This window comes from Talpa occidentalis, unplaced genomic scaffold (genome assembly GCF_014898055.3).
Source record: "Talpa occidentalis isolate TD23 unplaced genomic scaffold, MPIMG_talOcc4v2.1 talOcc4.14, whole genome shotgun sequence".
Lineage (NCBI taxonomy): Eukaryota > Metazoa > Chordata > Mammalia > Eulipotyphla > Talpidae > Talpa > Talpa occidentalis.
The window spans coordinates 44,630,228-44,645,335 of record NW_023601433.1 but is presented as its reverse complement, the minus strand read 5'-3'; the positions used below and the strand labels follow the sequence as shown (position 1 = coordinate 44,645,335).

The 15,108-nt window shown below is 41.5% G+C and overlaps 1 protein-coding gene across 7 annotated transcripts in view; it reads right to left on the bottom strand.

The window, feature by feature from the left end:
* Window positions 1–15,108, bottom strand: part of SIPA1L2 (signal induced proliferation associated 1 like 2) — a 224,180-nt gene that overhangs the window by 78,298 nt on the left and 130,774 nt on the right. For all 7 annotated transcript variants that reach the window (XM_037510414.2, XM_037510417.2, XM_054694989.1 and 4 more), the window contains 4 exons: window positions 13,096–13,229; window positions 10,978–11,166; window positions 5,218–5,392; window positions 2,576–2,679 (listed from right to left, as the gene is read on the bottom strand). In XM_037510414.2, the coding sequence (XP_037366311.1) occupies window positions 2,576–2,679; window positions 5,218–5,392; window positions 10,978–11,166; window positions 13,096–13,229 (602 nt within the window). The remainder of the gene's footprint in view (window positions 1–2,575; window positions 2,680–5,217; window positions 5,393–10,977; window positions 11,167–13,095; window positions 13,230–15,108) is intronic.

Below are 15,108 nucleotides of genomic sequence, written 5' to 3'. Positions count from 1 at the left end.
AAAGAACCACTTATAATACTTAAGGGAGCAGAAGAGTCTTTATAGTTTTTTACCACTAATCCATCAGCATAACTTATCACTCCCATTCAAAAACAAAAGAAAACAAAAAACAATATCCAATTAAGTCCTTAGGCTACAGAGGTTGTAACATATAGTCTTAGCACAGGGAACGTGTTTTCAATCTCCAGTATAGAAAGTTTAAAAACCCATCCACCCCACATCTCACACTCACCCCTCTATCTACATTTTCACCTCTTGGTGCTCAACATTTTTGTGCATAAGGCTTCTCAAGGATAGTGGCAAAAAAAAAAAAGTCATATTCAGAGAACAGAAAACTCATATATTTTATTTTAAAACACATTTTTTATGAGATTTTATTTATTTTTTTATAAGATTTATTTATTTATACAAGAACCGGGTACAGGCCAGATGTGTGGGAGGGTGAAAGGATTCACCACAGAGCAGGAAATGGAACAGGCAGACTGACTGAAAAACACTCCTGAGGGAGTAGCGGGCAAGACAGGAGAGGTCTGCTACGCCATGTGGGTAGCTTGCCGGCCAGCTGGGATCGAACCCACACTGCAGAGGGTGTGGACAGATTTACAGCACTGTGCTCAACCGCCTGCACCACACATATTTTAATCAGCATAAAACAAAAAGGGGGCAGGGGAAGCCACTTTTGAGCTCTGGGAACATGAAAGTCAAGGCAACTTGAAAATTCCAGAGAGTGTCATAGATGAAATGACAGGGCTAATGACACAATAATCAGGGAGCTGGAAAGGCTTTGTGGTTTGTGCACTTGACTTGGGTCAAAGCCACTTGGCTTTTTTTTCTCTGCTAATGTGCTACTTGACAAATTTTCTTGGCCTGAGTGAGTCCTATCGTTTTCTGAACAACATACCCATACCAAGTTGAATTACTGAAATGATTCACAAGTATCTGCTAGACAACTGCACTGGTCTATATTAAGCTTTTTACTATCTAGTGAGTCTATTTTGGCTTTGTTCCAAATAAATTCTTTAAGAGCTAGAAATCCTTTTGGTTGAAACGTGGATAATACAGACACGTGATCTAGGGATTGCAACTCATGGCATTAAAAAATACACATATTTCATGGAAAGACAGATCTTCTGAAGATAGTGGGAAGAACTCTGATTACTAGAAAACTGAAGAACAAAGGGATTCAGGTTAAGTTTTAAATAGAAAATGGGGCCTCCCTGATGGCCTAGGGACCTAAGTCTCAGTCTAATCATGCTATCACTGCTGCGGCCTGAGTAAATCCTTGGCCAGGAAGCTAACCCACATACCCCACCGCAGGAGACCTCTCCTGTCTTACCCGCTGCTCCCCTCAGCAGTATATTTCAGTAGATCTGCCTGTTGTGCTCCCTACTCTGTCTCTGGTGAATCCTCTCACACATATCCCACCTCTGGCTTACACCCCAGTTCTTCTATACATAAAAATATCTTTAAAAAGAGTTTTAAATAAAAATGATAGGAAAATCCAGAAATTGCCATGGGAAGAGAATGAAAAGAGGGGCTAATGTGCTTAATGTGAAGAGCTGGGCAGGGAAGCAGATCCTCCTTTCTCATCCTGGCTGTAGGATTTAAGATGGTTCTTGCACCTAGTGGTAGGGATAGGGAAATAGCTTCTTCTTTGCGAAAAAAAAAACATATTTTGACAACATACATTGAATTTCCTGATCATTTAAAAAAAAATTCTCCACAATTAAATTTCGCTTTACAGATATTTATTGAGCAACTCTTATGTCATCCCTAATATTTTAATATACTTAGAACAAGGAAGTGCAATTGGGGCCTTCCCGGTGCCTAGAGGTTGAGCCCTGGGTTGCAAAGCTGCCCACAGCCTCTGTAGCGCCAGTTTGATTCCCGGCCACCGGGCGAGGGTCCCACATGGCGCACAGACCTCTCCTGCTGCCCGTTGCTCCCCTCAGCAGTGTACTTCATCAGTCTGCCTGTTCTGTTCCCGCTCTGGCTCTGGTGAATTCTCTCACCCTCCCGCACTTCTGACTGTACCCAGTGCTTGTATAAATAAATAAAACTTTAAAAAAAAAAAGTGCAATTAAGTGACATCAGGAGAACTACATTTCTTTAAATCTGAAAACAAACTCTGTTTTAATTTTAGATTGATCACAAATACAACCAAATCCATAAAATGAAACCATGCAATGACTTAGTATATTTAAGATCTTTTCTTACAGCATTTTCTATTAGGAAGTTATCTACCCACAGGCAGAAACCTAACTTGAGGTTGCATAGTTGGCTTTTTTATAATGAGCACAATGGATACTGTGCATATCATAATGGTTTCCCTTATGATTTTGCCTAGCAAGAAACAAAGATGAATGTGGAAGAGTTTCTAAATTTTGGAAAGGAAACGTGTAATAAAAATCAAGATATTCTCTTTTAAGGTCCAAAGACTTCCAAATGACACAAACGTCAAAGATTATGAATGCCATCCAAGAAAAAAAAAAAAAGCACCAATGATTACTAATACCACCAGTAGCTGACCTCAGACCTGGTATTTGCTAGAAAAGGAGAGAGGCAAGGGACATACCTGCTGTCTGTTGTTGGGCATGTGGGGAAGCATGGTGGACACATGGAACATGAGTTCATAATCTTTGTACGTGGTGTAGAGGGAGTGAGTTCCTGTAGAATCAGCTAAAAACAAAGATTGATCACAGAAACAAATTAGGCAATGGCAAAACTGGCAATTTAACACTTAGAGAGTCATTATTACAAAAGACAATTCAACTAAAATGAACAACCCATTCAGTTACCACAGTTCAGGCTGGGGATGTCCTGCTCCACACAGTCACTATCACTTCCAATCATGTCTGGTGGCATGAGAGTTTAGTTTCTCTTCATCTGCTTTCACCTGTATGCTTTCTACTAAATTCCTGTTTCACCCTCTCTTCTCTTCTACCTTTCTCACCACTGCAAAACTTGACAGAGATGACACATTTTAGATGCAGTGAACAGAGGATGGAAGATGCAGGAGGTGTGCCTGGGTACATTCTGTGCAATTATTTGAAGGGTCTGGGCTAAACGGAAATTATCCTTCCCCCATCTAAGTGTGTGCCCTGTTACTCTCAGGCACTTGATCTTCCAAAACCCAAACAAATAAAACAGGATTGACTCAATATGATGCAGTTAATTTTCTTCTCAACAGGCAAGGACATGATACAGTCATATGATTAAGATGATGAAGAATGAACATGATCTCTTATTATATACTATGCATGGACATATGCTAAATAATGATGACATCTGAACTCCTGTTAATCATATAGCTATTCATCTTTTGGAGAAAAGATTCATTATTTGTAAATTAAAAATCAATTTATATTATCAATAAATTACCTCAGGTTCAGAGTTTCAGACACCTGAATAAACCCAGTGATTATAAAACATTTAAATAATAATGTTAGGTTGTAGTTCTGAACCACTTTGCACATGGAGAGAAAGTAAGCTATAAATGCAATTTAAGACTGCCTTGCTTAATTCCTGACATGCATATATGTTTATTTTTCTAGGTTTTAAATAAGACACAAACTGTTTGGTATTATTTAAAACTTCCTCTCTACTAAAGGAATATCTTAAGACTTTTTGCACTTCACAAAATGCCTTGCTTATAACTTAAAGCTTTGTTGATTCATAGAATCAACAAGTCAAAATGTTCTTATGTTATCATCCTTGAGCTTAGGGGGTTGGCACTACATCTGGAATATATCAGGGATATCTCCTAAGTCATAAAAATGCAAAGCTAACATGAATTCTACATGCAGGAAAATGTTACATTATCTGTGTTTCAGTTTTACAGAATGAACAGATCAGAAGTTTTTAAGATGATTCTTCAAACCACTTCACTGAAGAGAGATGACAGGCAGACGCAGGGAAAGCCCATGTCAACAGCGGCTTTACAGGACAGATAGTCCAATGGGCAGCATGCCACCATCTCTAGGGGGTGGCTGGTGTTTTCATAGGTAAAAGGAGTTTTCCAAGAAAAAAGAAGAAAATTCAGAAAAGTTCATGGGTCTTAAATATGCTGATGTGCACAGTGGATAACACTTACCTAGCTGAGGCATGAGCAATATGAAATGAACCTAATAGTCAAATCCCAGCCTAGCATGTGTGGAGGACACAAGGAGGCCAACAGTGAGCTAATAGCATCTCCAGACCTGGTGATCTATCCTCTAAATAGAATGTTTAAAAACAGGGATCAAAAAGGCAGAATTGAAGACCTGGCACCACCCTGATGTAGAGGAATATCAATGATAGTTCCAAGTTGAGTGCATATAGGGGGCAGGGATTTGGGGATGGAGGCGGAATTGACCATCTGGGTTCCAATCCCACTGACCCTCCTACTTCACCCCTCCTACCAGGATGGGCAGATGTTCTCCCATGTTCTCCAACTTGGAGTCAACCTGTTCATCTCTCTTTTTTAAAAAAGCAAGCCACTGATTGCTTGGAAATAAGCAGAATATTCCAAAATACATGAAATGACTTTGCGTGGTATTTTAGGTGGTGATAATAACTTCATAACAGTGCAAATAACAAGATAAAATATTTAGAATTTGTGAGGCCCATAAGGAATATGAGACTCTAAGGAAGATATTAAACAAATACATCCATAACAGGAAGGTACGTAGCCTGTGTTTTACACAGCCACTCCATCTGGCAACTTGGAGCACATATGCGTCCCACTCATAGAAACTCAAAGGTCCTTGAGCTACAGAATGCAGCAGCTAATCACCACTCTCCCTCCCAGGTTAACACTGTGAGACCAGAAATGAACAAAAGAAGCCTGAGAGCACAGCATGAGTGAATGTGTTAATATTTCTGTCTTTGAGAAATAAATGCAGTGCTCGTCCTTGGTATACCGGAACAAGGGTGTAATAGAAGGTTAAGCTACCAGAAAGAAGAAAATATTAAAAGATTCTTCACAAAACACTGGGGAATCTCTGTTGGTGTTAAAAAGGAAAAAGACTGACCTTTTGAGCTTATGGGAAACACACACCTCTTGAAAAATGTACTTCCTTTGCTCATCTGAAGAAATCTAAATTCTATCCTCAATAAGTTTGCCAGTCCACTTCTGGGGTGATGAACAGGAGGGCATGCAAATGCTTGCTTAGCTTGATGCAGGATGCCTACCTTCAGAGATTTAAAGTTGTACACACACACAGATATGAAGCTTACTTTTATTATCTAGCTGAGCTCGATATTTACTGAATCCTTTGAGCCGTACTCTCTGGCCCAGTAGATCAAGGAATTCTTCAAAAGCTGGTCCCGCTGTTTCATTGTTATACATCTCCTCCTCTGTGCTCTGGCCTGCTTTGCAATAAAGGATCCCGATCTTGTGCTGAAAGCTCAGCTGAAATGGGGGAGAAATGTAATTACTTGGCAAAGAGCAGACAAGCCTACTTCCAGGAAAATTAAAACTCTAGAAGCTTAGGATTTTTTTTTTCTCAGGAAAACATGCCAAGAAAATTCCCAGAGGCAAATAAGCAAGAGAATAAACAACTATCACTGTAGAAAATGCTACAACTACACAACAAACCCAGAAGCCTTGAGATATAGCTGGAGAAATGTCAGAAACTCTAAGAAATATATAATGTGTACCCACGGCCATGTGGCTACGCCAGGTCTCCAAATGGACAGATAAATTCAAGCATCTACTTAAAAATATAACTATGGAAATACTTAATCTTATACCATTCATGTAATAATGAGCATTAACTTTCGAGTCAGAAAGAAAAAAAGGTCATGAACTTTTACAAGTTTTCCCACTCTGGTTCCTAATCCTTCTTTATTTGTTTATTTGAACAGTCATGAAAATATGAAAGGCTATAATGAAAAAAAATAAATCAAATTAAGGCCTGGTAAGGAAAGAATCCCAACTGAAACTGTGATCTATGTACATAAATAGAATAGTGTTTTGTTTCTACAAAAGTAACTTTGGCTGTGTAATTACAATTATTTCTACATTTTTGACTATCTTGAAAAGAAAACATGTGCTAAATAGACCATAGACCATAAAAATTTTTAATAGCAATTGAAGAGTTCCTGCTGTAATTCTAGCTCACAGTCAATCCCATATCATGTTGGAAGCCACAGAACTGCTGTCTCCCAAGGCCGGGGAGAAACTGGATCCATTTTTACAGCTCTTGTTTTCCCCAAAGAGGAACTACTTCTTGCTCATGAAATCAGAGCTCTTAATCTTACTACCAGCAATCTGAGCCTCAAAGACTGACAGATTATCAGACACCACCGATTCCCTAAAGACATCAATCCATAACACTGCTCAATTTCATTATCCAGCTATAAAATAGTCTTTAATCAAAATTCATAGAACTGACTATACCAGTAAAATAAGGCAAAATGATACTTATTTCCCTCGAGTAGCAAAGTGAGAAAAGTGGCCTCCATTAGCTAATGACAACACACAATCCGGAAAGGAGAGACACCTGCTTGGGTAATCGAAGCAGACTGCAGGAGACACCTCAATGCACGCTCGGATAAATTTAGAGTCGAGCAGGTAGAGTCAACCTTTATTCTGAATGCATTCGACCTTGACTGAGTGCCATGGGAGGTATCAATGGAAACCTCACCTGCTCACAATCTGACTAAATGAGCAACCTATACTGATGGATCCCATGGCATGGCGGGCAGTGCTGGGATCCTGCCAGAGTCACAGGTCCTCAGTCACATGGTACAGACAATAATCTGTGCCCAGAGTGTGGGATGAGATGCACTGTGTGTGTGTATAACTGGGCATTTTCACTGTCACCAGAGCTCTGGCAGCTGTCATAACACACCTGAGGCATGGCCTAATTCTCATGGGCCCAGACATTTCTTGGATGGAAACACAAATCCTGTTCACTGTTAGAATCTAAACACAGACTGGTGTGTCTGGTGGCTTAGAAGAAAGGGGTGTGGAGTGGTCAACACTACAGTCAGCAAATAAGTACCAGAGGACTTCAGTTTTCACGTATTTGGCCTTTGCCTGAACGAGAGTCCATGGGAAATATCAAGTCTATGAGACTTGACAATCTCCAGAACAGTGCCTGTGCAGTGATGGCCCTGCTGGACCAGCCTGAGGCCACTCCCTCCCAGCCTTCAGGGCCCCAAACAGCCCTACACCCACCCTTCTCCTGCTAAGAGATGACACAAGACGAGAAAGAGGTTTTCTGCCAGGGATGTCAGGGCAGACGGGCCAGGGGACACGGGCCACAGAATAGCAGGAGATGAGAAGGCCAGATGGTGCTGGCACAAGTTGCTGACAGTGCTGGAGGTGGGTGGCAGGTAGAGAAGCAGAGTAAGAGGACGGGGCAGAGAGAGATGCAACCTCTGGACACACTAAAGCAAGGATGTGGATGAAGGTGGCACATTTTACTGGGGGTAGAGAAAGGAGTGGGTGCTGGGATGCATGCAGCACTGGACTACAGTGCCAGCACTCACCATTCCATGGCATTTCTTGTGGGCTCTCATTAACATAAAGGCCAAATAACTGTTGAGAGCAGAAATCTTGCTCAGAGGCTATATTAAAGGTTTGCTACAGATAAAATTATCTCCAGTGACTTCGAATAAACAACTGTGGCTTGTCTACTATGTTGGCTGCAGCTGCATAGAAACCTAACAGAATTCAGCATTCAGTGAAGACATCATCGCTCACCTGAGTCTCTTGTCAACCTCATGAAAACACCAAAACATAATACAGCTCCTCCTCCAGGGATATATCAGGAAGCTGGCAAGACACTTTTCTGCCTGATCGTGATATAAAGACAAGCAGAAATTCGAGCTTCCTGTGTACCAAAATTCCCAGTTCTCTCTGAACAGTTTTGTTTCTAAGCCTTCTGAACCTCAGGCTGAGCTTAATCACTCACTCCAATGACATTTATTTACCTGGTCTGATGTGAATTACAGCCTGTTCCACAGTCCTGGGGTGTCCTCCTAACATCTCACCAAACTTTAAGAATGGAATGCATTAGCTAGTATCTGCTGAATTGCTAACTGCTAAAATATATCTTTTATACAGGTGACATACTCAGTGACTGTGTCAAATCAAGAAGGATTACCGTGAAAGCAGAAATTGACAAGATAGTCTTTAAATATTTTTCAACATTAAAAAAATCTTTAAGAATCATAACATAAAAATGGCTCATCTCCTCACTGGGCAGATTTACTATTAGGAAAGGAAATAAATATAGCACTACCCAGAAAAGTCCCTCAACCATCCTAATAGGCTAGTGGCAATTTCTAAGGTTCCCTTAGTAACTGGGAGGTTACAAAAGCTATCCCAATCTTCCCTAGAGATGAAAATAAATAGCAGCTCCTCTTCATGTAACATGGGAATAAGATACCATTACATACCATGGTTGAATTATTATGCTGTGCACCTGAAACTACTATGTCAATTTATATCCCAGGAAAGAAAAAAAAGTTATGGGCAGTTAAAATGTCATATTGTCTACTACTAAGAAAATATACCAAAGGCAAACAAATATAATCTCAAAAGAAAGGAAAAAAAAAACTGTGAAATACAATTGGATCTGGACAAAGCATTGGTTTGCTTAAAAGCAGAACCCAATTTTCAAAATTAATTGCTTAACATCAGATTTTAAATTTGTGTTCATTAAAAGTGTTTAAAGGTGTTTAATCTAATGTGTTTTTTTTTTTTTTAATTTAAAAAACTTGCCCAGCATACTGTCTAGATCTTCTTCATTTTGTGAGGAGATGATGAGCCATAGCTGCCATAATATCTCTTGGGGGAAACTACCAATTTCAGACTTGGGAAAAACGGGCTAACTATGAAATTTTCACAGGAGCTTGAAGGGACCAAATACACTCAATCTACTAGGTACCTGCTATAAGAAGACCCAGTGATATATTTTATGTATACTAGAAACATAAGGAGACAAGAAACTACCCCAGGGGAAGCAAGTTGTCTTTACCCACTCTTCGTGACCAACACGGAAATGAACGCTGCTCTTGTCGAGCCCGCTTGAATGTAGAGTACTGGGACTTGCTCCAGCTAATCCTCTCTATCCTCCACGGTAACACAGTGTCCTCAGCTGCTTCCAAGGCATTCTGTACATGCCACACACTGACCAGCACTGTAGGGTAAATGATGGTCAGGCTTTTCTGCCCTCCTGCCTTTAGGATTAATGATGGAACCCTGCGATCCTGAATGCATGCCTGATGCAGACACCTGGAGTAGGGTGTGGGCATACGTAGGTGGGATACACCTGGGCTAAGACTGAGCTTATAAGGGCGATGTCACGGGGATGCCAGCAGAGCGAAAGGAACAGACCACCAGAGGGAGAACAAGCAGAGAAGCAGAAGCCACAAGGCACATGCCAGAGAGCCCAGAAAGAGTGAACACTCGCCAGGAGCTGGGAGGCCTGCCAGCCTCCCGCCCCTCACCACACGGCACCCCTGCCTGCTGTGTACCTGGTAAACTCGATAAAAGCCTGAAAAAACTATCTAGGGCTCCAGGACTTCTCCTTCGCCCATCTGCCTGATCATAGAGATCTGCCCTGTGCCATCCTGCCACCACACGCACCAACCAGGGTAAAACTATTCTGTGTATCGTACGCTTTTAGAAGTCAGCTGCTCAAGTTTAGAATTCTGGTTTGGTTTAGTTGCTTTTAATGTCAGATATCTTGAAAAAAAGAAATCTAGGGTTATTCCTCTGCTTCCTTTGGCTAATAATGCAGTGTTAACTTATTGGAAAGACTGATTATAATTTCATCAATTTTAGAATTCCAGTTACCTGAGTATCAAATATTCCAGTATACCACAATGAATATGACTGGTCAACCAAGAAAATACCTCACACTCTCACTAAAACATGCAAAATAATTTTTCCTTGAGAAAATTTTTAAAAATCCACTCATTTAAAATAAATTCCTTATTCTTGGGGACCTACCTCTCAGTTTGCCCTACAAATTAGCTTACACATGAAACTTAAAGGATGCTTTTCATCTTGTGATCATCATCCCAGTCATATCCATCAAAATTCTTTCCTGGACAATATCAACAGTCACATAACCGTGCTCCAGGCCACCAACAATCTCTGTCTTCAACAGCTTATCCAATTCCTTTTTCCCAGGATAACCTTTCCAAAATAGTTTTTTCTGATCATATCCTACTAGAATATCTTCAATGGTTCCCTACTGTCAGCTGAATCAATCAAGTGCAAACTCCTTAGCCTAGCATTCAAGGTCCTATTTGCCCTACACTTAGCATACTTTGCTAGTTGTTTTGTTTTTTTTAACTTCTAAGTTAAAAAAAAGTTTTGTGAAGAAACCAGTCAGAGTTCTTCAAAAAGACACGTGCTCAATCTCCCTCTTGGAATTCTACCCAAGTCTAATGGCCCAGTACAATACTACCTCCTTCAGAAGAACTGCCCTGCTGCAGGTTATTTCTTCTTTTTGCAAAGCACTCACTGCACCGAGGCCTTGCAGAAGTCTTTGTACTGCCTTGCAGAAGTCTTTGTACTCTTGGTCTTTCTAGCCCATGGGTTGGGAACTAGGTTTTAGCTTCCAATCTTCCTGATGCATGCTGCTCACTGCCATCAATTAGCATGATGTTTTGCACATGGTTAACTGGAATAAGTGCTAGCTGAGGGAGAGGGCCACTCAACATGAGTTTTTTTTAAACCCTGGGAAAAAATACCATGAACCTCTAATAATCATGAATCAGATGTGCTCTTGCTAGCTGGGTCATACTATAGCCCTAGTAAAAACAATATAACTGAGCGGGAAGTATATCACACTATAAATACATGATGTTTCTAAACTAGTATGAAAGCATTTGGGGGGAAAATTAAAAGAGAAAAATGCTTCAAGGCATTATAAATAAATCATCCTAAAAGAGAGGTGGATGGAAAAACTCTAAACATTTAGAAACATAGCTACACATGTATAAAAGCACAGTTTCATATATTATACACACCCCTTGTTCATCAAGCTTGAGCAGTTGCTCCGAAACCTTGGGTGAGTTCGAAGCCTGTCTCAGGCACTGAATGCTCAGCTCTGGAATGACATATTCCAGCACTTCTTTGAGAGGTAGTCCTCGGGCAGTACCATGTCTGGCGGTAGAAGGGATAGCATCTTCCAAAATTGCTCCTCTCAGTGTTGTAAGCTGCAAGGACAACAGTAAGACTTCAGTTACTATTTACTCCTGATTACCTCTCTGAATCATAATTTTTTTAATGGCCATAAATAAAGAAAGGTAAGTCTCTTTTCTGAATGGGGAAAAAGAGACTAAGGTTCTCAATTTGATGATATGAGATCAACACAGCTAGTGTTTAGACAACACAGGGGGATCAGGAGCAAGCCAGGCGGGGATAGACTAATTAGATGTGTGTGTAGAGGAGGGGAAGGAACAAGCATGGCCCTGCTTTGGGGAAGAGACAGGCCTACAACTCCCAGAGCCAATGGGACAAGGATGCACAGGAGAAAGTGGACTCATGAGGCTGGGTCTGCCTAATCACATTCCTCCTGTCATTCTGTTTTCCCTTTTCCTTTTTTGTAGTTCTCTATGTCTTATTTTTTTTCTCTCCTTGCTGACAATTCCTGAATCTGAATGGAGAGACCCTGGGAAGGCTGATGCAGGACTGAGAAGCCCACCACAGAATCTGGTCTCATGGTTTGTTATACTGATACATTCTCAAACATCTGATAAATGCATGGATTACTCTTCTGACACATGTCTCAAATCTAATACGATGAAAGAGGAAAGCCCAGCACTGCAAATCAAGAGACCTGTTCTAATTCTGTCCCCTCTAACTCTTGAGAATTTTAAGAGTAATAACAGAGGATTATGGTGATGATGGGGGTAACACTTGGGGCCTAGAGTTTGCACACTGCTCTGGGACACCACAGCCTCGCAGAACTTTCTGCAGGATGAGCATCTCTCTTCACACTAACGCACAAGCCAGGTGGCTATTTATCCCTGGACCTGTGACTAGTCCAATTGAGGAATTACATTTTAAACTTTATTTAATTATTTTAAATTTAAATAACCACATGTGGCTATGAATCAGATTATTCAGGTGTATAACTTAAAATATGCCCCTTCATGACAGAAGCTTTCTCTCAAGCTTCTGCAGCATGTGCCCAGATGGCCAGAGCACCTAAGCACCAGGCAGCAGGCACAGCGGGCACAGGCTCGTACACATGGAAGGTGGTCAGCAATGCGCTCTTTCTCTGACCTGGAGGTAATGAACCAAAATACCATTCTGAACCACAGGTGACCCTTGAACAACACCCATTTGAAGTGTGTGTATCCATTTATAAATGGATTTTTTTTCTATTAGTAGGTTCAGCATTCACAAATTCAACCAGCCATTGATATCACTTCATTAAATCCACAGAAGCAGAACCTGAGACACAGAGGCTGAGTATATTATGCTCAGATTTTCAACTGCACAAGGTGTTGGCCACATGAATCCCCATGTTGTTCAAGGGTCAACTGCAATCACCAACTATACCCCCCTTTAATTAAAATGAGTCAAGAGAATGAAACCTAAAGTGCAAGACCAAATCTAACTCTTTATGTAAATCAACATCTCCATGTATTTGGTGACACATATTGTGCCATTTATGCAATGATCTCACTATCTCACTTTTCACTCAAAGCAAGATAAGCAAGGATTACATCTAGGTACCCCCTGCAATAAAGTCTGGACAGACAAACCTACTCTCCTAGCAAAAACACAAAGCCAGTCGTCACTCCACCACGAGCTGTCCGATTTTGTGTGTTAGATTTGTAAAGTCCTTCCTAAATTCTGACATGAATTGTATACTTCAGGCTTCTCTGTCTCAGCCCCCACAACCTTGCGTGCTTATCACTTCATTCCTTCTATCACGTAAGGCAGCAGGGAAAGCCTTGCCACTGAACATCCATGACAGGTTTTCAAGCTTTTATTTGCAATAAAATACTGTAAATGATCATAAGTGTTGCAATCATTAGTATTAAAAATAAATGCAATACTTTACACAAAAACAACCCAGTGCAGTAAAGTCTAAGGCGTCAATCCCACATGGAAGGACATAGGCAGCTCCTTACCTCACTTGTCCTGAAAGCCACCCGGTAGTTGAACTGGGACCCTTCTTTCTCCTTGGCGTCTTCCACCTTCTCTCTCCGGATGCTAACTGCCACTGGACCCAGGTTTTCATCTATTCCAAAGTAGTTCTGGTGCTCTAAGGAATAAAGCCGTGACATCAAAAAAGAGAACAAAGCAAGAGGATGGGTATCTTTTAGCTTGTGTATCTAATCTCTCAAGAAATATCACATGGCTCTGGATACATGGTTCCCCCAAATGTGTTTAGTCAAACTTTTGTTTCCCAATTAGATGTTCCAAATTAGCATTTAACTTCGGTTACTCCTTCCTCTCACTGTGATTTTCACTATTTCATGAGCAGCAGGACACTCTGCTGTCCCAAAAGTTGCAATTTGGACATTATGTGAATAGGCCATTGGAAAGAGGGTGTCATCACCCTGAATAACTGGCAGGAGAGGAACCAAATTGCTTGTAGAACCATCCCTGAGCAGTTTCTTCCAGGTGGGAAGGTCACCTTCCCTCACGAACTGCAGGCTCAAGAGGGGAGCTGACCAGCCACTTAGACTTGTCAGATTAATCTTGGCAACCCACCGGTGGCACAGATCACCCTTTCATCACCATGTCACCAAAATCACCTAACGACCTAAAACAATGCTGAGCAATAGACAAACCATATGTAAAAGGTCAGTCAGTTGCTGAGGTCAAACTGTCCAGATTAATACTATTACTGAGTTTGATTATGCTCTCAGTTCGTTTCTTTTGCATAAAACTACTGGTCCTAGAGTGACCCAAATGTACACAATCCCACTGTAGGAATGGACCTTTGAAATAGTCTTGTTCATCCTGCACACGAATCCCAGAAAACACTCTTTTAAGAGATGGTTACCAGTCTCGTTCTTACACTTAACACCATGTCCCAGGCACTGTTTCAGCAGCTGGAGCACAGTTCAGGAAAAGCCCCCCTCAGAGTTCTAACCTGAATGCTGCCCACGATGGAAGCTCACTGTTTATTTTAAGATTTATTATTTTATGCATACAAGAACTGGGGTGCAGGCCAGAGATACCGGGCAGCCGGTGTGAGAGGATTCATGAGAGACAGAGTGGGGAGCAGAACAGGCAGATCCACTGAAATACACTGCTGAGGGGAGCAGCCGGTGAGACAGGAGCGGTCTGCTACACCATATGGTTCACCTCCCTGGCCCGGGATCAAACACGTGCTGCAGTGGCTGCGGATAGCTTCACAGTGCTGAGTCTTAACCCCTTGCACCACCAGGGAGGCCCCCAGAAGCTCACTGTTTTACAAGCAACCCCTTCTGGACAACAGGACTAGGTTTCGTCACCACCATCAAACTTTCTAAGCTTTGTCTTCTGAAAGGACTGCAACTGAAAAAAACAATTGGATGTGGTCCAGCCTATATAAAATAGAGGAAACCCTTACCCAAACATCTACTCTAGCTTATCTATTTTTAGCAGCCTATCACACTGATGATCCAAGCAGACCAGGTGTAATGCCAAACCCCAGGTGTTGGTCCCTCGTTTTTTAATGGACAGCTGCCACACCACTTCGTCAATATGCATGCTTGCAAAATCAGAGTTTTTCCCCTTGCATGCAAAAGGCCATCTCTCCCTTTTGAATGTCACCTTACACTTTTTTTTTTAAGATTTATTTATTTATTTATACAAGCACAGGGTACAGTCAGAGGCACAGGAGGGTGAGAGGATTCACCAGAGCCAGAGCAGGGAATAGAACAGGCAGACTGACGAAGTACACTGCCGAGGGGAGCAGTGGGCGGCAGGGGAGGTCTGGCCATGTGGGACCCTCACCAGCGGCCGGGGATGGAACCGGTGCTGCAGAAGCTGCGGGCAGCTTCGCAACAAAGTGCTTAACTGCTGCGCCACCGGGGAGGCCCACCTTACACTTTTTGACCAATCCTTCCTAACCCTTAGTTTTTAGTTAAAAAGAAACATAATTAAGCAAACAGTTATAAGTTTGAAGAAAACAAAGGAATTCCAAAGGC